This window comes from Sinohyriopsis cumingii, chromosome 9 (genome assembly GCF_028554795.1).
Source record: "Sinohyriopsis cumingii isolate HCF-2022 chromosome 9, ASM2855479v2, whole genome shotgun sequence".
Lineage (NCBI taxonomy): Eukaryota > Metazoa > Mollusca > Bivalvia > Unionida > Unionidae > Sinohyriopsis > Sinohyriopsis cumingii.
Window position 1 is genome coordinate 57,761,346 of NC_142969.1, and position 23,097 is coordinate 57,784,442.

The following is a 23,097-nucleotide window of genomic DNA, read 5'->3' on the forward strand; positions in this document are numbered from 1 at the left end:
TAATATAAATTGTGGGATTTCTTCGACATGTGTGTTCGGAAATCAAAGGTATCCATCTGGATTTCATTAAAAGAGCACGCAATGTACCGATCATTTAGCACCCACAATCAATAGTTATCGTCTACAAAGAGGTTTATTACCTGTAGAACAATGCTATGTTTTAACCTTGGTATATAATGCCTCGGGGATAACAGTTTGTCCTGTTGCACAATGCCAATGAATTTTATTAATCCAAACAGACTCTCTGATGTATTGTTTATTTATATTAAGCAGGGATCTGGTTTCTAATTAAAGCCTTAGCTGTCACACCTGTTTGAAGTGGTTGGCGAGTGTGGCGATTTTTTTTTTACGGGTACGCGCGTTTACGTTTCAATACCCGGGTTTTTCAATACGGTCGGGTACCCAAGTACCCGTTGACAGCCCTAGTGGCGATATTGATATTCATCAATATGTTTTTGCCAACCGAGAATGAATTGTATGTTAGAAGCAGACATAAACCTAACTGTCTGAATAGTATTTAGCAACTCAAACATTTACAGCGTCATAAATATTATCAGGAAACTGTTGCAGTATTTAACATAAACGGACTGATATGAATTTTCAATGCATTGATTTTTTTTATGTCCCATCGTATCAGCAGAGACCACTCTGATCACATAGGTGGTTATAATGACCACCTCGGATGTGGGAAGTTGCAGGTTCAAACCCCCCAGCTGAGTCATACCAAAGACTTATAGATTGGTACTAGCAGCTGCCTTGCTTGGCACTCAGCATTAAGAGGTTAATGTTAGGACTGGTCAGTCTGGTGTCAGGATAATATGACTGGGTGAGACATTATGCTACATGTCAGCAGCATGATGCCCATTTGCTGAACATCACTATAAACCGTCACACTGCAGACATCATAGCGATATGACTGAAAATTGTTTAAAGCTACGTTAATAAACCAAATCTCACATACCAAAATCAAGAGTTCAGGAATTAACACAACTTAACAGTCTTAAAGGTTTTCATATTTTTGTATGGGTGTGCAAAACAAATGCTACATAATGTCTTTGTTAATAGAGAATAGTGATGAACAGATATGGCAAAACTGTCTCCAATTCACCAAAGGTCTATGATACCATAATTTAGTTCTAATGTCTGCGCCATTAGTTACATTAACAAGGGTATTATATAGATATAATAGATATAGTAACCTCTTTGCTCTGATGGATCTGATGTCTTATATATGTCTTTTTATTGGAGTAGGAAAAGATGGTTCCTGGTCATGGCTGTCTGGAGATGCTGCCAACATAACAAGTTCTATGTGGGCTGAAAATGCAATGAAGACTGATGCTAATGCTTCGACTATATGTGCTTATATCTTGAGAGGTAAACATAGGCAGTCAAACAATGAAACGATCGTCTCTATCAATATTTTAGGCTACAGCTATTGACTTTGGATTTGAGATAGCCAGATCAATCATTTTATTTATTTTGCATACAGGGAAAAAAGAACATTAGAATTACAATTGAACATCAATTGACCAGTACTAATTAGGGGTCTTTTGAAAATCATTACAAGTACCAGTACTAATTAGGGGTCTTTTGAAAATCATTACAAGTACCAGTACTAATTAGGGGTCTTTTGAAAATCATTACAAGTACCAGTACTAATTAGGGGTCTTTTGAAAATCATTACAAGTACCAGATTACAGGTATTACCCTTTCCTCTGTCGTCTTTTCTGATTTTTTACGTGTTTGATATTGTCTTCACAGACTAGATTGTGATATTACATTAATGCCATTATTAAATACAAGATAAATGACTTTGAGCTGCAGCACTGAATCATTTCAGTAATTAAATATTTTATTATAGTCTCAGATCTGTACTATTAGTACTATTAATAATTCTTTCAAACTATTATAGATTTTAATATAGTAGTTACAGATATAAAGTGTGCCTTTCCTCTGAAATTAATTCTTCACTTTATTTAATGCTAGCCAATGATTAGATAATTTTCTTTGAGAAATGATCCTGATAGTTTGCTTGATTGAACAAATATCATATTTATCACTGCTTGTAAATAGACACATTTAATATAACCAAGAAATCTGATTTTTTCCTTAGACACTAACATAGTCGAGTGGTATATATGGACGCCTACCTCTAATGCTGAGTTGAAAACCAAAAAAGGAGCAAATTATTTTTTCTTAATACTCTTTGTGTAACCTTCGTTACTATTTATATTTTCTGTGAGAAAATGATAAAAACAGCATCGCATAAACGGTAAACCACTGTCATCGGCAGGATCCAGTAAGAAATCTACTACATTATGTTATACATTATGCCTGCCAATATGTTTGAGTAAGAAATCTACTACATTATGTTATACATTATGCCTGCCAATATGTTTGAGTAAGAAATCTACTACATTATGTTATACATTATGCCTGCCAATATGTTTGAGCATGAAATAAATAGTATATTTGCTTGCTATGAGAGAATAACGAATATGTTTCATCTCATGGGTGAAAAACTTATGTATTTTTATTTGTGGCTTTGCCACTCATGAAAATACTGCTATTTTCACCCTCTCGATGAAATAAATTTATTATTCATTCATCTAAAGAAAATGTCTTCTCTATCGACGGATGTCTAAACCATTCGCAAGACTACAAAGTTATTGTATATTCTAAAAATGATGCAGTTAAAAATATATTGTGCAGTACTTTCTGTTGTTTTCTTGAACATACTACACAAAATAGAAGATGAGATTTCAAGAAATGGTTTGAAATCCTCGATACAATAAATGCTTCAAATTTTGTCTTAATTGAAAAGAATGTGTATATAATGTATATCTGAGTAGCAGCACAGACAACCGTATACATTTTAATATTTTAAAAAAGTATTACAAACAGAATGAGGAAATGTTGATAAAAACAAGAACATTATACACTGAACACAACTTCTTTCTGAGATCGATTCATTAATTTAAATCTGAGAAATATTGGCTTGCTTTTTCCGAGTCAAGCTAGCATAACATCAAATTGGTGTCGAGGGTATGAGCTAACATTAATTCAGAGTACAGGCTTGTAAACTATGGTGCACCTGAAATTTTCAGAGAATGGTATCACAATGCATCCATGTTGAAGTACTTCAGAAACTAATACTTTTTTGTTTTAAGTTTGCAGCTTGATTGGTGGTTAAATTGCCAATGAAACTGAAGTACTTCAATGACATGCCTTGTGATTTTTAAAAAAAGCAAAACAACAAGGTGACATCCCACCAAATTCACGGCAAGAATGTGCAATGAACCTGTCCATTTGGATGTTCAGGAGCACCCAAAACACCAGAAATTTCTGCCTTCATTTATAGACTCACTAGAGGGATTAGATCTGATTTTGCTACAATTTATTATGAGGGTTAAAGGCTATATAGTCAAATACATATGCCAAGTAGCGAAACATACATTGAAATGTGATATTTAAGCACCTAAAATAGTTAACCATGTTCAACCTTGTGATAGATAGATAGATAGATAGATAGATACGTATATATATATATATATATATATATATATATATATATATATATATATACATGTCTTTCAGAATCGATGAACCGACAAGAAAACAATTAAGAAAAATAAAACCATCTTTAATATTAACAATTGCTATGTATAAAAAATGTATAATGCAAACTATAAATATAAACCATATCAGCGTAATTTAATTTTATAATGGAAATGACATGTTTGAATAAGCAAATATAACCAGCATTGTCATGGAAAGACTAATATAATAATGGATGAGAAATGTAAAGGAGTTTAGATCTAATATCATTAAAAATCAAGATTTTCTATGCATTTTACAATCACATTGAATCCCATTTAAAAAAGACCACACTTAGAATGAAAAAAAAACAGTGTTTTAGCTCTGGAACAGTTGTTACGCAAGGTGTCCAAACCTATAACATGGCTAATGCCATAGAGAGATTCAATATAGTTTATAAATGTTTGCTATAGAAAAACGTTTCAAAATATATTGCAATACATATGAAATTTGAATTGTCAGTGATTGCTTTTTCTTACAGTGTACATACCAGATGAAATATAATGAAAGTATACATTCGACATTTGACAGGATTACATATTTAGCATGGCTCATAGATAGGTATCTGTTGATGATAAGAACACAAAAGCAATTATGCTCAAAGAATCTGTGTTAAATACAACAAATGATGATGAAAATAGACGATGAAAATACACTTTAGATCGATACAGTCATTAGTAGAAGTACCTTCAAGTAAAACATTAGGATCTTTTTAAAAAAAACATGAAAATGAATTGTATAAATGTGTATGGAATATTGGAAGTGAGACAGTGATATGGAGAGTAACTTTGTCAAGTTTAGAAACCTCAAAATAGAGGGAGATATACAAGTTGTTATGTTAATTATACCGTAACATGGTGGAAATGATAACCACAGAGATGGAAGATACCTTGTATTATATTCAAATAAAATATTTGTTAGCATCAATTTCATTACAAATATATAGATCTATTGGACAGAAGTATATCTGCAAAACATGTTTTAATTATTTCAGTACACACCAAAACTGTTGAATACAAGAGACTGTTAAGACAAATATAACTGGGGGGTCATAATGTCTGAAGAAGGTTATTTTGTAAAACATCATGAGCTATGAATAATAATTACAATCTGTGTGTATTATTTATTGTGATTTTGAGTCAGCATGTAAAAGCGAAGCATGCAATGAAAATAGCTGTGCAGTAGGTTTGCTATTGGCATACAGGCATGGAGTGTCAGGCAGACATGGCATTACATGCTTCTTTTGCAATGTCAGGGGCATATGAAGCCAAAAGCAATGCAGTCACTGATATATTATCATGCCAAATGTGTGCACATTTCTTGAAGGCACAACACTGGACAATAAATACATTTTACCAGGTGTCATTTGTATCTGCTTAACTAATGCATAATACATTGGCCAATAGCTGAGAAAAAAAATGTTGTATTTTATATGCATGTGATAGTGCTGTAAAAATGTTGTATAATTAAGACTGAAAAAGAAAACCTATGGTAAGATGAAAAACAAACAATTAAATACATGACAAATTTGTGGAAAATGATATAAAAAACGAGTTCAGACATGGTGTAGAGCATGTACAAAGAGTGCATGGCAGCATACCATATATCATTTGCAACAAGACTGGTTATGGCATTTACCTGTTTGTCCTTATGAAGAGGTAAAATAATAGCTAACACTTATCAGTAATATTTTTTTTTCATCTTTGATTTGTTAATTGATTGACTGATGAAGCAATGACAAAATATGGAAATGAAAGGAAAGTTAGGTTTTTGTATAATACCTTTAAATTTTTGGGGCAATCTGTTTAACAGCTGCCTAAAATTTAATTGAAGAAAACATTAGAGACACGGGAACATTTTATAGAAACGACACTTAAATTGGGTCCCCCGAGTGCCCGAGTGGTCTTAAGCGCTCTCCATTACGAATCACTGCCATCTCACCTCTGTTTGCATGGGTTCAAATCTAGGATTCAGCCAATGTCGGTATGTGAGAAAGCTAATACCAGTAGCTTCTCGTGGGTCCGGGGTTTTCCTGGGTTCTTCCTCCACCATTAATACTGGCTGCCATGCATAGCCTATCCTGTGCTGAAAAATGGCATTAAACCCAACAACAACAAAAACAACAACACTTAAATTTAAAGGATAGGACATTTACTCACATGAATGCACTGATAGCTTTGAAAGTGTAACATAACAGGTAAGTTACCTACAAAAAAGATTTCTTCACTACGTAACACTTTCAAACATCAAACAACAATTAACTATACGTTAAAGGTGTCATAGAACATTCCAGTCTTAACACACATGCAGATGCATATGTGTGGTATATAGAGAAAGACAAAAGGTTTTTGTTTGATAGTTTTGAGACGTTCTTGGGTGCCTGTGTATAAAGTATAACATTGATTCTGCATTATCTCTATTGGAATGTTCCATTAATTAAACTTTTCAGGTGTATAATTATAAGAGGTAAGTGAATTAATATGATACTAAGTATATCTGCCAATGAAAATCACCAATGCTACATGGGCAAAGATGGTCAGATAAAAGTTGATGGTGAGTACGAAAGGTGAAAGTCAGTGTCATGCGTTATGTACCTAAGATATAGCAACCATTATATGTGCATCCTGATCCAATATTTAGTGTAAACTGTTGTATTCGTGAAAAACGAAAGAAAATTATATGATCCATTACATAAAATTTGCATTGTTTTGAGTTAGTATCGATACAGTATTTCTCTAAACTGAATGTAAACTGTTCTGAATAATGTAGGACATTGTTGCCAGGATGTGAGAAGTATTATTATATTATCAAGTTTGCCATTAGAAAATCACTCAGCCATTCTGTCTATTTCTACATATGCATCTTAAATGTAGTATAAAATGATAGACTGTTTTCTGAAGCCAAAGGAGTAGAAATGGGTAAATTATTGATGATTGTAGTTGAAACAGAAATTGCTCTGAAATGAAATGAGGTAAGGATGCTATCCATTATATAATATCTGGGCTGCTCAGTAAGTAAATTTCATGAAAAGTGCTTTCTGTGTTAATTTCAGTTACCGAGTATTTGATGACAGCAAGCGTTCCCCCTTATTCCTCTCTTTTATCATCAACATTACAATTGCAGATGACAGAGACTTAAAATGGCAGATAAGTGCAGATTGTTTGACAGAGAGAGGAGTTATATGCACAGCTCCGACTAAAGTTCCAGTCCAACCACCTCCTACTGTCTTCCGTAAGCAGCATTTACCAAACTGTTTATGCTGCTTGTATAGATTTTTCATCTAGTTTGAGAAAGACCATCTTATGTAAAGGGCCAGATTGTACTGCTTTTGTGACAGAAAGTACTGTAATAGCATAAATTAAAGTTGTATATAATTATCAGATCTATATTACACCTTCTGTTGCGACTAGGAATAAATAACATTTGTCAAGTATAGCTATAGACAATGGGCATAAAGGAAAAGTATATTTTAAATTCAGTTTTTAAATGTATTAAAGTTAAATTATTTTTAGCATTTACCAAACGTGAGATTGTTTGCTTAGATTTTTCGTCTAGGTTGAGAAAGGACAGTTTTTGTTAAAGTACAAATTTTACTGGCTTTGTCGTAGAAAGCATTGTAAATGTGTATATTAAAATTGAATATCTGAATGTCTGTAATAAATTCTACATAATAGTTAAAGACAATATTTGTGAAAGATGCTCACTGTGAATGTCGCCATGAATAATATAGAAATCTTGTTTATATTAAACTCATCCTTTACGGTCCTATATTAATGTTTTTCACATTTTCTGTCTCCAGCTGAAACTAAATGTCAGAACAACTGGCTTGCCAGTATACCAGATTGCTTCAAGGTCAACACTGAGCCGGTCACATGGTTTGAAGCCCGGTCGAAGTGCCAACAGGATGGTGGTGACCTGGCAGTCATAGCCAATGAACAACATCAGAAGCTCTTGTCAAGTAATACAACACATTTACTCAAATAGACTATGTCTTTTTAAGATATTCAAAAAGTATACACATTCTTTTGTCAAGGGGTTCTCAAGGAAATGCAGCTTGGACTGTTGCTATGATGCACCAGTCACAGTCATTTTACACTAAATTATTCCTGTGTATCTTTGCTAAACCGATAAATGTCATAAACCTTGGTTATTTTTGCAATTGTTCCAGATAAAATGTTATAAACTATAATGAATGTCACAAAGTCAGCCATAAATGTGGTAAAACAAATTTATTATTATGGTTATTACATTTACTAAACTTTATTACATTTATGGGTTTAATAGATCAGGATATTCTGACCGCTCCGGTGGCCTAGTGGTTAGTGCATTTTGTAATTAAAGTTTAACTAAGAATGCTGTCCAAAATTTCAACAATCATTATCTTTACCCAATTTGTTGTAAACAATGTTGTAACCAATGCAGAAGTTTGCATAGACCTTTATCTGACTACTCTTGTGGCTTAGATGTGATGAAGCCATGTGAGAGGTCTGGTTTAACAATATTATTTTTGCTAGGAGACATCCAGCAGGAAGTATGGATTGGGTTAAATGACAGAGAGCAGGAAAACAAGTTTGTGTGGCTGGACCAAAATGACCAGGTATATTTATTATTGCTTCAACTTTATAGTATATTACTTCTAATGAATTGCTAATAAGAAGGGAGAATTTTAACGTTTGAAATGTTTATATTAATCCCAATAGTGCGAATTTAAATTGATTATAAAATGTTTTGTTACCTTTTGGCTTTGATCTGTAGTAGAGTTCAACAAACTCAAGAAAACAGGCATGTGGTCTGATTCCATGATAGTGCTTCATGATAATATTTTTAACGCAGTCATGGTTTGAAGGGGCTTATCTTATTTTGCAGCCATGTTTCTAAAGCGGTGAAGTTATACTGTAAATTGAAATCTGTCCTCAAGCAATTTGAATCTTACACACAGTTAGTCTGAAGCCTCAAATGATTTTCTTTAAACAAATGGTAATATTGCCCTTCTCAGGTCTCTCTAACCTACTGGAGACGTCTTGAACCTGATAACAAGATTATTGGCAACATGTACAGTGAGAACTGCGTTGCAATGGGCTCCAGCATTGGAACTAAAGACCACGGCAAATGGATAGACTATCCATGTGCATTCAAATTGGGATTTGTTTGTCAGAGAACGGCAGGTAAGATTAATCAGTTTTCCTTGCATTCAGATCTTTCAACCACCAATTCACTGATTTTGTTTACAGAAAATGGACTCAGAATGTGCGATCAAAAGGACAGTGTTTGTGTCCTGCAAAGGCAAACATTGTTTCAGATTCTAATATGACTTCCAGGTCTATTGATGCAACCTTTCAAAGAGTCCACACATGTATGGCTAAAGAGGACAGTTCTTCTGAGAGATCAATTAAATTTTCATTTCTGATGTCCAAAATGCCAACGTCACAGTTAAGTTTTATACCCAATCACATGTCATCTGTTATTTAACATTAGCAAATTGTACAAGATACCAACACAGGGTCTCCAGGCATGAATACAGCAACATTTCCAACCTATAATTATGTCTGTGTCTGTATAAAATTTAATATATATATGATATCTTGCAGCATCCACCATACTCTAAATTGATATTAATATGAAAAATTATAAGCAGACATTCTGCAATAAAGAACCCATTAAATTATTTGCAGTACTTCTGGTGAAAATTTAGGTGGCATATATTTCAAATATTATATTATTCATAACAATACACACGGTTAATTAAAAGAATAGTAAACAAGAAAGGTGGGAGAGGGGCACATTTTTGGAAATAAATGTTGTTATGGTGGTATTTTTAAGGGTGTACACCTTGTTTTGAATGCATAGAGTCCATAATGTTATGTGATATGTTTTTGAAGTAAGAAGAGTGGTTGATTGAATGATTCTGACATTTTGTCATTTAGGGCTAATAAATTTCTTTTTTCATGAGATAAGCATGTAAGTCTATTTTTTCAGAAATGTTATAAAATTGTATATTCAATAAGTCATAATTCAGTAGGTGTATTGCAAAAGAAAGGATTTTAATATCAAGAAGTGTAAAGCTTTATTTCAACAATGCTGCATCAGTCACTTAAAACCATATACAGTCTATGCACTTAAAGTTAGAAGAGACCTATACATGAGGTTTAATGAACAACATAGTTTTTCTGTTTCTAAAATATGTTATTTTTATGGTAAAGATATTTAGGTTGATGAATGGTAATTAGTTTCTCAAACGTATAAGACACTAAATTTTAATTACTTCTAAGTTCAGATCTAAGCCACATGAAAAAACAATACATGCGACTGGTCAGTGATCAAAAACTAGCATTATAATCCTTACTATTTTATGTCTATCTCTTAAAAGCAACAGAATTTTGAACATGAACATATGTGCTTACAATTACTATAATCAGCCACTATTCTAACTTTAGGAAAATTAATATCCATATTCAAAACAGGAGCTACACCAGCAACATCAACAACCAATGACTACAATGGTTACATGTATAGTATGACTAATAGTTTACACGGGAATAGACAGTAATGAATTATTGCATGTTTTTTTCAGTACCTTCTGTGAACAATTGTAACAGTTTCTCAATCCAGGTTAAACAGCCTTTACTCAGTTATCTGGCATACTCAACCAAGCAACAGACATAATCGAGGTCTTATAAGTTTCTCGCCCGAAGTTATATGTCAACTAATTTATCCACTTGTTTGAGTGAATTAATAGACCACTGATGCCTGCTTAATTAAGCATGATACACACAAGGTGAAACACGTTATCATTTGAATTGTAGGGAGCAGTTATACTCATTCCCACATACCACCACAGTATCTTAATCTTGTTTATTTTACAGTCAATAATGGAGACATCAGTCCCAAATAACTCACATACACAAACCACTGCAATGGTAAAGTTACTTGCATATATCTTATACCTCTGTGGACCACTGACTGAAACACAATCAATTATGCTGAAAGGGAGGTGGGATTTTGTATCATGATGAAACATAAAAATCCATGTTTTTCCTCTCCTGTAATGCATATTTATAGTGATAAATACAAATGTAGCTAATATTGTGTTTATTTTATATATTTGTTTCTCTCTTTATAATACTGGCTGAACTTGTTTTTTAGGGAGAACCCTCTCCTTATACACTAATTTTAACAGTTGACTCCCTTATTTAGTCCAGGTAATTATATGAAATTGCTCATGTGTTAATCTAGACTACATATTTTGGTCCTTACCTTTCGCCTGCTGTATGAAGTTTAATTAAAATATTTGTGAAGCCTAAGTACAGGTTTCTTAAAGGAAACACTGATTGTCTGATATATGTATGTTATTGTTGGAAAAACCTCAGACCCTTTAGACATTATTACAGAATAGATAAAAAAGCTTGACAGTGGAGGTCAGGTAGACCCAAAAGTAGTCCCCAGAATTGACCAATGTGTAAATTGCTCCAAAGCAGTATTAGATAACATTTACAGCCTGTCACTAGACAGAAAATGCAGACAAGGCATAACAATTTTAATTACTGGTGGTATAACTATTTTGTTAGACTTTTCATGATATCCTTGCATTTGTATGGATAAATGTCGTTCATCAAATATTTTGGCTGCCTATTGTAAAATGTTGCAGTGTTTATTTGACCCATTCATCATTTAAATATTTTAAATGCTCTTCAATCGACTTTCCCACAAACCTAAAGCTATTTATCCTTTGATCTGTTATTTCTTCTTATTTCATGAAAATATAAAGTAGGAAACCCCTCAGAGGGATCTTATTGTTAATCACTGTCTTGTTGAGCAAGTTTTGAATGAGCAAAAATAAACAATTTTGATATCATTGCATCCTTCTTTTTGAAATATAATCAATATTTCAGAATGTACTTTTCTCTCCATGTTATTCCTACAAAATTAACACAGTTTATTTCCATACTACTGTTTCCTCTTCCAATATTTCTTAGCATTTTATGGATATATCAAATTCATTGTCAGTATTTTTTATTATCCTCAGCTTTTAGTGGATAACTTTTAAAATGATGAAAGTACCAGTCTGAGTTGTATTTTGATGGACTGTCTACATAATCATAGTGCACAAATTCCCATTTACTGTTTTTTTCTTTTGCACATTAATAGAAGTTGTTATTAATCTAGTTAAGCTAATCTATGTATGAGTTTCACTTGAGTGGTCGATATCTATTTGCAATGTTAAACATTAAATCCTATACATGCAGAGCCTTATGGCAAGAAAACTTATGTAACCCCTTGACTGGAATTTCCTTGTCTCGGTGCAAACCACAGCATATATTCTCTTAGTATCACTACTGATAATTTGCAGCATACAATAGTAATTAATCAGTTTGTGGAATCAGTGGCTTTCAAATGTTACTAAGAACTTCATTATTTTAATTTTGCTAGTGAGGAATATAGCGGTTGGAAAAACTGCCAAACAATCAAGTATTCATTTGATGCACGTGGCCAGTTTTGCTGTTGACAGCAATATTGGTTACAGTTTGACAGCTGGCAACATGTGTTCTCACACCAGCAGAGAATTCAACCCATGGTGGGAGGTGGACCTTGGTACCCAGTACAACATTGGTAGTGTCATCATTCACCATAGGATGCATAGTAAGTTTTGCCGAAATGATTTTACTTTTATAATTGCCATTTCAAGCATGAGTATTTTTAGAGAATCTAATTTGTATGGACCCAATACCTCAGGTAACCTGTCATATTTAGAGTCCATCTGAGATGTTATTCAAAATTTAAATGTTAGAAACATATAATGAAGCGCAAAGTACAATCATACTATGAACAAACAATGCCTGATGCAATTACAATTTCTATGCACACAATAAAACCGTATTTTCTATGTTTTGAAAAGGACTCCTTAAGATCTAGCTAGGTACTAGTTTTGCACTGTTCGTAGTCAGTTTATTACATTTAATAAATCCCTGACAAATGTGATCCCTTGCTGGATCCAGTGCACTTGAAAGGACTGTTATTCACCATATATATGTATATTGAGAGAGAGAGAGAGAAAGAGAGAGACCAGGATAATGAGTGTGAAATTATTTCGAGTTATGATCTTGCAGATTTTTTCAGTAGAATCTAAAAATAACTGGATCTAATCTGAACAAAGGATTGATTTGGAATGATGACATTACACGCCAAAATTTATATTTGAATCTCTGTCCATCAAACAAGTGTAATAATTTGATGTGAACAAAATGATATGACTGTATCAATTTCAGTCATATTTCATAGTCTCAAATGTGCTTTTGAGAGTTTATAAGTGTATACGTAAGCGTAAACAATATATCTGCACTAATCTTTAAAATTATCCATATCACTGCGCTCTTTAATGAACACATCTCACACACACAGACGTTCGAGTGCATGCATATCGTACCTGGCAAGCACATATTTGACCATTCGTGTTGTCAAGAGGTTTCCAGCCATTGGTATAAGAAGGGTTGAGTTCATCATTTACATCATATTGTCAGTTACCGAGAAATTGTTTTTGTATCCAGTAATACATATTCACACTAACAATGGAACAGCTGAACAAGCTTTAGTGACCTGATGAAAGATCTGATGAATTTTCTGAAAGTTCAAATATAGGCAGTGTTCCAGCAATCTCAGAATGGCATTGTGCAATTCACTGCACATTTTCTGGAATGTGAAAACCTGCTTTACGCCATATTTCATACATCCTACCCCTTTTTTATGTTGCACTGTAAATAGTGGATATCCGTTTATTTTAAAGCAGATATAAGCAAATATTCCACTCATGACATTACAAAATGTTTACATCTTACGATTGAAATATTCCTTTTATCTACTAAAACAAGCCATAAATGGTTTTAATTATACAATTTTATGGCAAAACCCTTTGATTTATATGGGTTCTTTTCTTTGGTCTGTGGAAATGCGATTAACAGCTGCAATACTACATTGATAAACAGTTAAGAAATTTTACAATAACTTTAGGACAGTGACTTATTACAAATTTAGCCTCAACATATAAAAATTCAAAATTTGCATTTTGTTAAACTAATGACCTCTTCATAGAAAAAAGAAGTGATGGGTTTTTATGATAGCAAAGTTCTTAAATGGATTGATATGGTGAGCACTGTACAGTTGTGGTGTTCTACTGTAGAAACATGACATACCGGTAATAGTCATATCTGGCTCACTTCACAGTGTAACATCTGTAAACAAAAGATTTTATTGCTTGAGAATTTATGTGTAATGATTTTTTGTTCTCTACTGTTTTAATTTTTGGATTTAAATGTACATTTTGTGTACTCTTGGCACGCTTGCAGTCTATTTCAAGAACAAATGCTGCATGCAAATTTTGATTACTATTTAATTTTGGTTTGCAATCAAAACTTATCAACTCCGGATTGCTCCATCATTTTAAAACATGATTGTGATGAGAGTCAAATCACTACACAAACAATTTTAATACTATAAAACTTCTCTTGTCTCTTGGCATCCGTCCGTCTACGAGAGACGATGGCATAGCTCCAAAGTACGCTTTTGCTTATCCTTCTTTTTAGCTCTCTTTTCAGCTTGCTTTATTCTTCTCTTTTCCTCTGCGTTTTGAACTCCCTGCCTGACAGCTAGACGCCAGCTGGAACGGTTGTTTGCACAGCTCTCCCAGTCGTTGACATTGATGTTTGCTGTCTTCATATCCTTCTTGCAAACATCTTTGTAGCGCAGATGTGGTCGTCCAGTTGGTCGTGCACCTTCTGCTAACTCCCCATATAACAGGTCCTTGGGAATGCGACCTGGGTCCATTCTCTTGACATGGCCGAGCCAGCGAAGGCGCCTCTCGCTGAGTATGGAGAACATGCTGTTCATGTTGGCGCGTTCTAGAACCTCTGTGTTGGGTACTTTGTCCTGCCACTGGATGTGCAGAATGCGCCGCAGACATCTCAGGTGGAAGCTGTTGAGTTTCCTCTCGTGTCTTGCATAGGTGGTCCATGTTTCGCTGCTGTAGAGAAGTGAGCTGAGCACGCACGCTTGGTAGACACGCAGTTTGGTCTTCTCTGTGAGGTTGGGGTTGTTCCAGACCCTCTGGTTAAGTCTGGCCATCACTGCTGCTGCCTTGGCAATCCTGCCGCCCACCTCAGAATCAATGGAGAGTGAGCTGGAGATGTTAGACCCGAGGTATGTGAAGTTCTCGACAACTTCCAAATTGTACCCATCGATGGAGACAGAGGGAGGGGAGTCTGTGTCCTGTGCCATGACATTTGTTTTCTTCAAACTGATGGTCAGTCCAAATTCCTTACATGCATGGGAGAGGCAGCATACCAGCTGCTGGAGTCCATCTTCCGTGTGTGATGTCAAGGCTGCATCGTCGGCAAAGAGCAATTCACGGATGAGTACCTCTGTGACTTTAGTCTTAGCATGGAGACGGGCGATGTTGAACAGCTTGCCGTCAGCCCTGGTATGGATGTACACTCCCTCGCTGCAGTCCTTGAATGCGTACTGGAAAAGCATGGAAAAGAAGATGGCAAAGAGCGTCGGTGCAAGGACACAGCCTTGTTTGACTCCGCTAACGACTGGGAATGCTTCAGATGTTGCGCCATTGAAGCACACTGTGCTGTGCATGTTCTCGTGGAACGACATAATGACAGCAAGCAGACGTGGGGGGCAGCCGATCTTCTGCAGGAGTCTGAAGAGTCCACTCCGACTAACCATGTCAAACGCCTTCGTCAGGTCTATGAAGGCAATGTAGAGGGGCATCCGCTGCTCGCGACACTTCTCCTGCAGCTGACGTAGTGAGAAGATCATGTCTACAGTTGACCTGCTGGCTCGAAATCCACACTGGGATTCTGGGTAGACGCAGGAGGCTAGGATCTGCAAGCGTGCCAAGGCAACACGGGCGAAGGCCTTTCCGACGATGCTGAGGAGGGAGATGCCCCGATAGTTGTTGCAGTCGCTACGGTCTCCTTTGTTTTTGTACAAAGTGACGATGTTGGCATCACGCATGTCCTGTGGGATGTATCCCTGTTCCCAGCAAAGGCAGAGGAGTGTGTGTAGGGACTGGAGCAGTGCTGGTTTTCCGCTCTTGAGGACTTCAGGCGGAATGCTGTCGCTTCCAGGAGCCTTCCCACAGGCAAGGCAATCGATGGCTTTTCCGAGCTCTTCCAGGGTGGGCTGTGTGTCTAGCTCCTCCATGACAGGCAGGTCTGGAATGGCGTCCAGGGCAGTTCCAGTGACATTGTTTTGGGTTGCATATAGCTCAAGATAGTGCTCAACCCATCGCTGCAGTTGTTTCCCCTGGTCTGTGATGACTTCGCCCGTCTTGGACTTGAGGGGGGCGGTCTTGTAGCTGGGGGGGCCTGTCGCTTTTTTGATACCCTCATACATTCCTCTTGTATCCCCGGTGTCAGCAGCTGTCTGTATACTGTTGCAAAGGTTCAGCCAGTAGGTGTTGGCACAGCGGCGGGCGGTCTTCTGGGCGTTATTCCTTGCAATCCTGAGGGCTTGTAGTGTTCTGGGGCTAGGTGCAGCCTTGTATGCCAGAAGGGCTTTCCTCTTTGCCTCAGTCACGGGCTCCATCTCCTCCCAGTTTGCCTCATACCAGTCGACATTCTTTCGCTCCCTCTTCCCGTAAGCTGTGATGGCTGATTTGTACACAGAGTCACGGATATGGGACCACTTGGAATCAATGGTGTCATCAGGTGTCACTTTGGTGAGGGCTTCCTTCAGTTTGCTGATGAACTGCTGTGTTTTCTCTGGGTTGCTTGCACAGTAGGTGTTGATACGTGGGTGACCCTTCTTCTTGGCGTGGTGCAGCTTCTTGGGTAATATTCGCACCTTGCACCTTATTTGGCAGCTAACATAATAATAATTGTTCTTATTACTTTAGCGACAATATTTCATCCCCAGCTGCATTTCAGATTTCACTTAAAGAATCAAGCACAAAATTGGATTTTATGCCACTCTCACATTAAATCTTTCCTATAAGCAATTTCACTGAAAACTGCATCACACATCTGGTGCAGTGTAATTGCAGGTAACAATCATCCCAAAGCATAATGAATGTATGTAATGTTCTTACTTTTTTCCCATGAAGTGCAGCTACCATCCAAACACTGCAGTTTAGTTGGACAGGCCCACACAAGCCATTACGGAAATCATGTGACTGATGTAAAAGTATTATTGAATACCAATCATGAAACAAAGCTTTTACCTTTCTTTACCTAAGATATTGGCTTCTCCGTGTAAGCCAAATACCAATGAAGTAAGAACAACAGTATAAATTGATTTCCATTGAATGTTCAAGAAGCTAAAAGCAATATTTTCTTTAAATTGGTTATTTCCACATATATATTCCTGTTGTTTACTTTAATTTCAGACTTAAGTAAACATGCTCTCTATGCATTTGTTGTGAACCAGTCTGACTGGCAGAAATTACATGTACATTATTCCATTTTCTCTGTATCATTTGTTGGATACCTTTTAGATTGTAGTCTTGGCATACATTTAGCTATTCCATTTTATAGGTGGAAACTAAATGAATTCATAAAGTAGATTATCTAAAACCAGTATTAATTAAATCACCAATGGGCTTTAATTGCAATGATTTTTATCACATACAAACTATGTGCCCAGTAATAAAGGGTATTTTAGTCAAACAGTCATTCATTCTGCATGGCGAAGATAGTCTTTATTTTGATATAGTAAGGTTCATTTTACAGAGTTGACACATGTGAACATTTGCCTGATGCTTTCTGTTGGGTGAAAGGTGGAAAATAGTGAAAGGTGAAACCAGCAGTTGCCATTGTTTGTTGGGAGAGAACCTACAAGAAAAACCAGACAAAAACACCATGAACTCATACAATAAGTTTTGATATACACATAAACACACTCTAGTGAATAATTACGGGTTCTAGGGCATTCCTGTTGTTAACATGTACGTTTTGTTTGAGCTTTTATTAGATAACAACACTATTTAAGCATTTGAGGTATGTCTTTATTACAGTGGAGGAGGTTATTTACTAGTCTTTTATATTCACACCTCACAGTCACCCTGTTCAAGCTCTGCTCATGGTTCTTAACTGAAGAGTTTTGTAAGATGCATCAGTAATCATGAAGTGAAAGTTTTTGGAGGGAGGGGGAAGGAGAATATAATATTAGCTAAAACACTAAACCTTTGAGAAACATACAAAAGCTATAATGCCATGAAACAGCTTAGTTTGCTATGTTTTTTTTGTCTATATAGATGAGATATGCCTGCACAGCAAACAAGACCTAAGGATCCTGTTGAAGAATGATACTTCAGAGACTGGCATCATGGTTGTTCAAGACCAACCTTGTTTGCGTCATGCTGTCATTACTGCTGAACTGTCCCCATCCATTTCTGCCAGGTACCTAACCAACTCCATTCTGTACTCACTAATATAATTTCTTATCTGTTATTTACTCAAATGTTTGTATGCATGTGTGTGTAACAGAAGAAAAAATCAACACTATAGGATATTTAGCAATGAAATCATGTGAGTGCAATTATTAAACTTTTGCTCAGTTATAAGAATTATTGATCTTCAAGTGTGCATTCCTTTTGAAGGATATTTGTATAAGATATTTTGATAACAGTTAAGGCTTGCAGTGTGAGAATTACTTTCTATTTATGCTATGTATGCTGTGGATAATCTGTACTAATCTCCTACATAACTATTTTGAAAATGAATATATATATATATATATATATATATATATATATATATATATATATATATATATATATATAAGATACTGAAATATATTGGGTGGAGAAAATGATTTCACTATTGGGGAACTAATTTCTTTTCCCATTTGTGAGATATATATGTATGTTGTTCAGATCTTCATTTCCATGTTTAGGCCTATTTCCATGTTTAGGCCTATTTCCATGTTTAGGCCTATTTCCATGTTTAGGCCTATTTCATATTGCTTCTTCCGCTAATTCAATCCATCTCTCTCCGCCGTCTCTCTTCATTAGGATGTACAGATTTTACTTCATTGTGATATTTATACAGTCTGATAGTTGATGCTTAGCACCCTATTGCAGCCCCAATCCTAAAAGTGTGAGTTTCGGATAATTGAGGATTAAAACTGCATAGCACAAGTCATGTGCGCAAGGCTTGGTTGAACTTCTGCCTAGTTATAGGCAACCCCACACCCACCCACTCACCCGTGAAGGAAGGAAGGGTGGTCCCAAATGACAAACCAGCAGTTGTAAATATTGACACAGCATATAGGCAGGGCACTGGTTTGGGTTTCTGCAACCACGTTGTGTGTCATTTCCCCTACCCGCAGGAATGCATGAAGTGCAAGGAGAAACATGGACTTAACCAGAGCCACACAGAAGGCATTGTGAGTGAATCTAGCCAGGACTAGAATGAGGTTTTTAAATTTATCACCGGTAGTCTGTGGTAAATGTTTATGAAACGTTTGCAAAAGTTTTTGAATAAGAAAGGAATTTGTTGGGTCAGGGATATTTATCAGCTTATGTACATAGCCTTTTTCTGAGACTTAGATATGGTAGATAGCGCATAGTGTTTTTCAAAAAGATATTAAATGAAAAGTGCCAAATAGTACTTGAAAAACAGGTATAGTATTGTGGAGTTTCAAAGTGGTTGAAAATTCTATGTAGTGTATCCAGCTTCGCATGTAGGCTTCCATCGAACATGGAGAAGAGCACTTTTTAATGAAATGGACAATTTTGTTTCTTCCTGGGTGCAATCCCTTAATGTTGTTTTTTCCATTACCTGTTCTGGGATTTCGTCTGCATAAGGTGAGAGCTGATACTAAATTTATGACAAAAGATTAATTTAGTTCAGTCTTTCAGCAGGCCAGGTGAGGTAAATCAAATTTGATTGAAAGTTGTACTTAATCTGTAATTTCCTGGAAACTTCTAATATATGTCTGAAAATTATGAATGTGTGTTTATGTGTATGTATGTATGTATGTATATAATGAACAATACTAGTATCTTGATGTAGCTACACCAAATGAGATTATTATTATTATTGTTATTATTATTATTACACGTACCACTCCCTCAATAAATCGTGCCCTTATAACTCGCAAACCCGCCTATAATGCAGGGCCAGGCATGGATCCCATTTTATTTACCAGAAAATACCCCCCAAAAAATTGATCCCAATTTATTGAACTTGAAGAAAATCGCTATTGAAATTGCTAAGTGAAATGTTTTAATCAACATTTTGAAATCATCATCTTTTCATAAGAAGTCATATAATCAGTTACATTTTCTTTCCAAACGACATTCTTAGTACATCATAATTAAAGATATTCAAGGAAATTTTGATCACTTAAACTGTCAGTTATGCCTGGAGTAGTTTGCACATAAATAATTAAATATTAAATGAAAAATTGTATTAAATGAAAATATGTTCAAATTTTATCCTTTAGTTCCTCATGAATGCAATGTGTAATTAAACATAAAATGTGTCAGCGATGTTCGCAGGTGTTTCTCTGTGAGCCCAATTAAATCCCAACTGTGTTTTGATAACTGACTTGTGGAAGTATTGTTTGTATTGTTGCACTGAATTAAAAGCTGGCCTCCTTTGTATTGTTACATGAGTTAAGTCCTTTGAATTAAATAAAGTAGGTTGAATTAAATAAAAGTTAAAAAGCATGCAAATCCAAGCTACTTCAAATCTAGCAGCCATGGTCGAATGTTGGGTGAACTCACTTCATTTGATCAATTGAATATTGTAATAAATGTTATTATGAATATAACTTAATTTAACTGACTCATTCATAATTGTGATCAAATATAGCAAGGCAACCAAACGAAATGAATACTTTGCAAAATGGAGAGCTTGGTTTCACAGATACTGACCATTGTAGGCAAATGAGTTTCAGAGAATTCCTGATCTGGCACTTAGAGATATCATCAAGGATGATAAGAAGTTTCACTATCCAGTGAAATCATGACATCAATATAGTACTAACTGAACGATATAAAAAATTTGAGTTTCGACATAGACAACTGTCTAGCAAAATAAAAGTCGTTAGTATTTTTTTAAAAGAATATTGTTTTGTGGTGTATCAGCAGTTAGTCTAGGTACATGCTAATCTGGCAGTATATGTACTATTAAAAAAGCAGTGACATAATACAAATATGTTTTTGAGATGATTGTTGAAACCAGTTGGAATGATCATGCACATGTTGGACATTTTGAAAATGAATGTTATTTATTCAGAATAACAAACAACTTCATTAGAAAAAGTGCTTTATTAACAATTATTATCGAAGTGATTGTAAACGAGGATTTGGTCATTAAACAGTCAAATTTCCTACCCTCCCCCACAGTTTTCTCGAATTATATCCTAAGCAGATTTTTTCAATTTTCGGAGGTCAGTCTGTAACTAACACCCTCACTTATAATGTGGTCTATGTTTGTGGACCCCAATGTGCGCCAGTTATTGAGGGAGAGGTGTATTATTTTTTCTGCCCTTACTTCAACAAGACTCTTTGGTTTTCATTTTAAAGTGAGTTTGGTGACCTAATTACATTTGTTGCCTGCATTGAAAAAGGTTTTTTATTTTGTTGTTCCAAAACAAATGCATTAAGACCTGAGTGATGGATGCACTTATTTTATTTGACAGGTATGTCCGAATAGATGTGCCAGATAGGATGGGGTATTTGGCGCTTTGTGAAGTTGAAGTTCTTGAAGGTACATTAACCTCTTCACCGTCATATTATATTTTGCTCTATCAGGATATTATTATCTTAACTCGTGTTGCGATGGAACAAATAAAAATAAAAACTTGTTTACGACAATCATTTTAGTAACAAAACAATGCAATGGTACTTGAAGGATATTTCTTGTGATAAATATAATGTTCATGCGAGCTTTGTTGTGAAATAGCTGTATAGATTTTCAGTTGTTAGTCTTAGTAAAAAAAGATATGAACACAGATGTCTTAACTTTATCTTCAGAGTTTACCTAAATCTCAAATTAGAAATGCTATATTCCAATGAAACTTTTTACTTATTTCTTTATGTAAACACAAAAATGTCTCTTCCCTTGTTTATATATAATATATTTAAAATGAAAGACGACGGTCAAAAGAAATGACAGAAAAATAATTTTACAGTACACACCATTTTCAGCACTTTATTGAAAGGATGCAAATGATGTGGAATTCAAATATAGAGTTGCTTTACATATAAAAGAAAATGATATGAAAGAAATGGTCTTTAAATTTAAATCTCATACAATACTACAATGTATCAATAATGATCATTACAATATAGCAAAGAAGGACAGTTTTAGAAATACCATTTTACAAGCATGTGAAATACAGATAGCATGTAAAATCTAAGCATTGGAGTATGGAGCTTATGAAGCTAATTTGGTCCATGTCCAATAACTGGAGGACAGACATCTTCATGCAGGCAGTAACTTGTGTTCCTTATCTTTATGCTAATAATCATGAAAATTTATTCATTACAATTGCTGTTTATCTTTCTGAGCTTCATCAGTAATTTTTGATGACATACATGAGAAAACATTTTGTAAAATTAGTGGGTTTTTGTATATTCAGGTCTTGAACTGGGAGTATTTTTCTCTGTTGTTATTACTTTTGAACTTATTTAACTTTTAGCAGTACCAGGACTACAGTCACAAAGCACAAAATCTGCAACAGAAATGACACAATGTAAGTTAGTTTCCAAGATACTTAGTTATTCCTTCATTGGGTAAAAGCAGGAAGTTATACTTTCTGTACAGATAATTTGGGTCAGTAGGAAAAATTGGTTATATATATATATATATATATATATATAAAACAATAGTTTACATAATTTCCTGCTGGCCTGTCTATTTCAGTGTGTACATAGGTTGTATACAGTGTGACTCTGCTATAGCATGTTCCGTTATAACACGATTTTGGATATAACATGGTTGTAGTGTGGCTCCCGAAATTTCATATACATGTGTTTTTCTTGTTCCCCAAAAATATCTTTCTTAAAGTACATAAAAAAAGTAAAAAGTGTTGTTATCATTTTGGGGAAGAGATCGCGTATGAATAATACAAGACAATCATGGCTTGGCTCCTGAAATTTTCTATGTATTTTTCTCGTACACGAAAAAGTATTTTTTTCTTCTTAAAAGTATGAGAGAAGAAAACACATAAAAAGTTTATTCTGCAATTACGTAGGTCTTCACCAGTGTCACATACTTGGATTGTTTTTCCTTATTGGCTGCAAAATATACCAACTGTGACGTTTTTTTCTTGGCAACATTGTTGGCTGTTTAAACTTTTATATACAACTATTAGTTTGGACTGCAGAAATTCAAAGGCCCAATGAAAGGAAGCCACAAACTGGATGTAAAGGGCACTGAAATTTATGTATTGTTACATAAACATTTATTTGTCCATACTGACAAACCATCTAAACAGTGCATTGTTATATCATAATCTGCTTATCTTGACATCTTGTATGAGTTCTTT

The 23,097-nt window shown here is 35.0% G+C and overlaps 1 protein-coding gene across 4 annotated transcripts in view; it reads left to right on the plus strand.

Annotated features, from left to right (window-relative positions):
- Positions 1-23,097, plus strand: part of LOC149791882 (lymphocyte antigen 75-like) — a 153,360-nt gene that overhangs the window by 24,092 nt on the left and 106,171 nt on the right. For 2 of the 4 annotated variants that reach the window (XM_089970386.1, XM_089970389.1), the window contains exons 11-19: positions 1,249-1,374; positions 6,721-6,828; positions 7,397-7,555; positions 8,112-8,194; positions 8,594-8,762; positions 12,025-12,234; positions 17,849-17,993; positions 21,247-21,314; positions 22,249-22,302. In XM_089970386.1, coding sequence (XP_089826512.1) covers positions 1,249-1,374; positions 6,721-6,828; positions 7,397-7,555; positions 8,112-8,194; positions 8,594-8,762; positions 12,025-12,234; positions 17,849-17,993; positions 21,247-21,314; positions 22,249-22,302 — 1,122 coding nt within the window. The remainder of the gene's footprint in view (positions 1-1,248; positions 1,375-6,720; positions 6,829-7,396; positions 7,556-8,111; positions 8,195-8,593; positions 8,763-12,024; positions 12,235-17,848; positions 17,994-21,246; positions 21,315-22,248; positions 22,303-23,097) is intronic. The other 2 variants (XM_089970388.1, XM_089970387.1) reach the window with 2 other exon arrangements.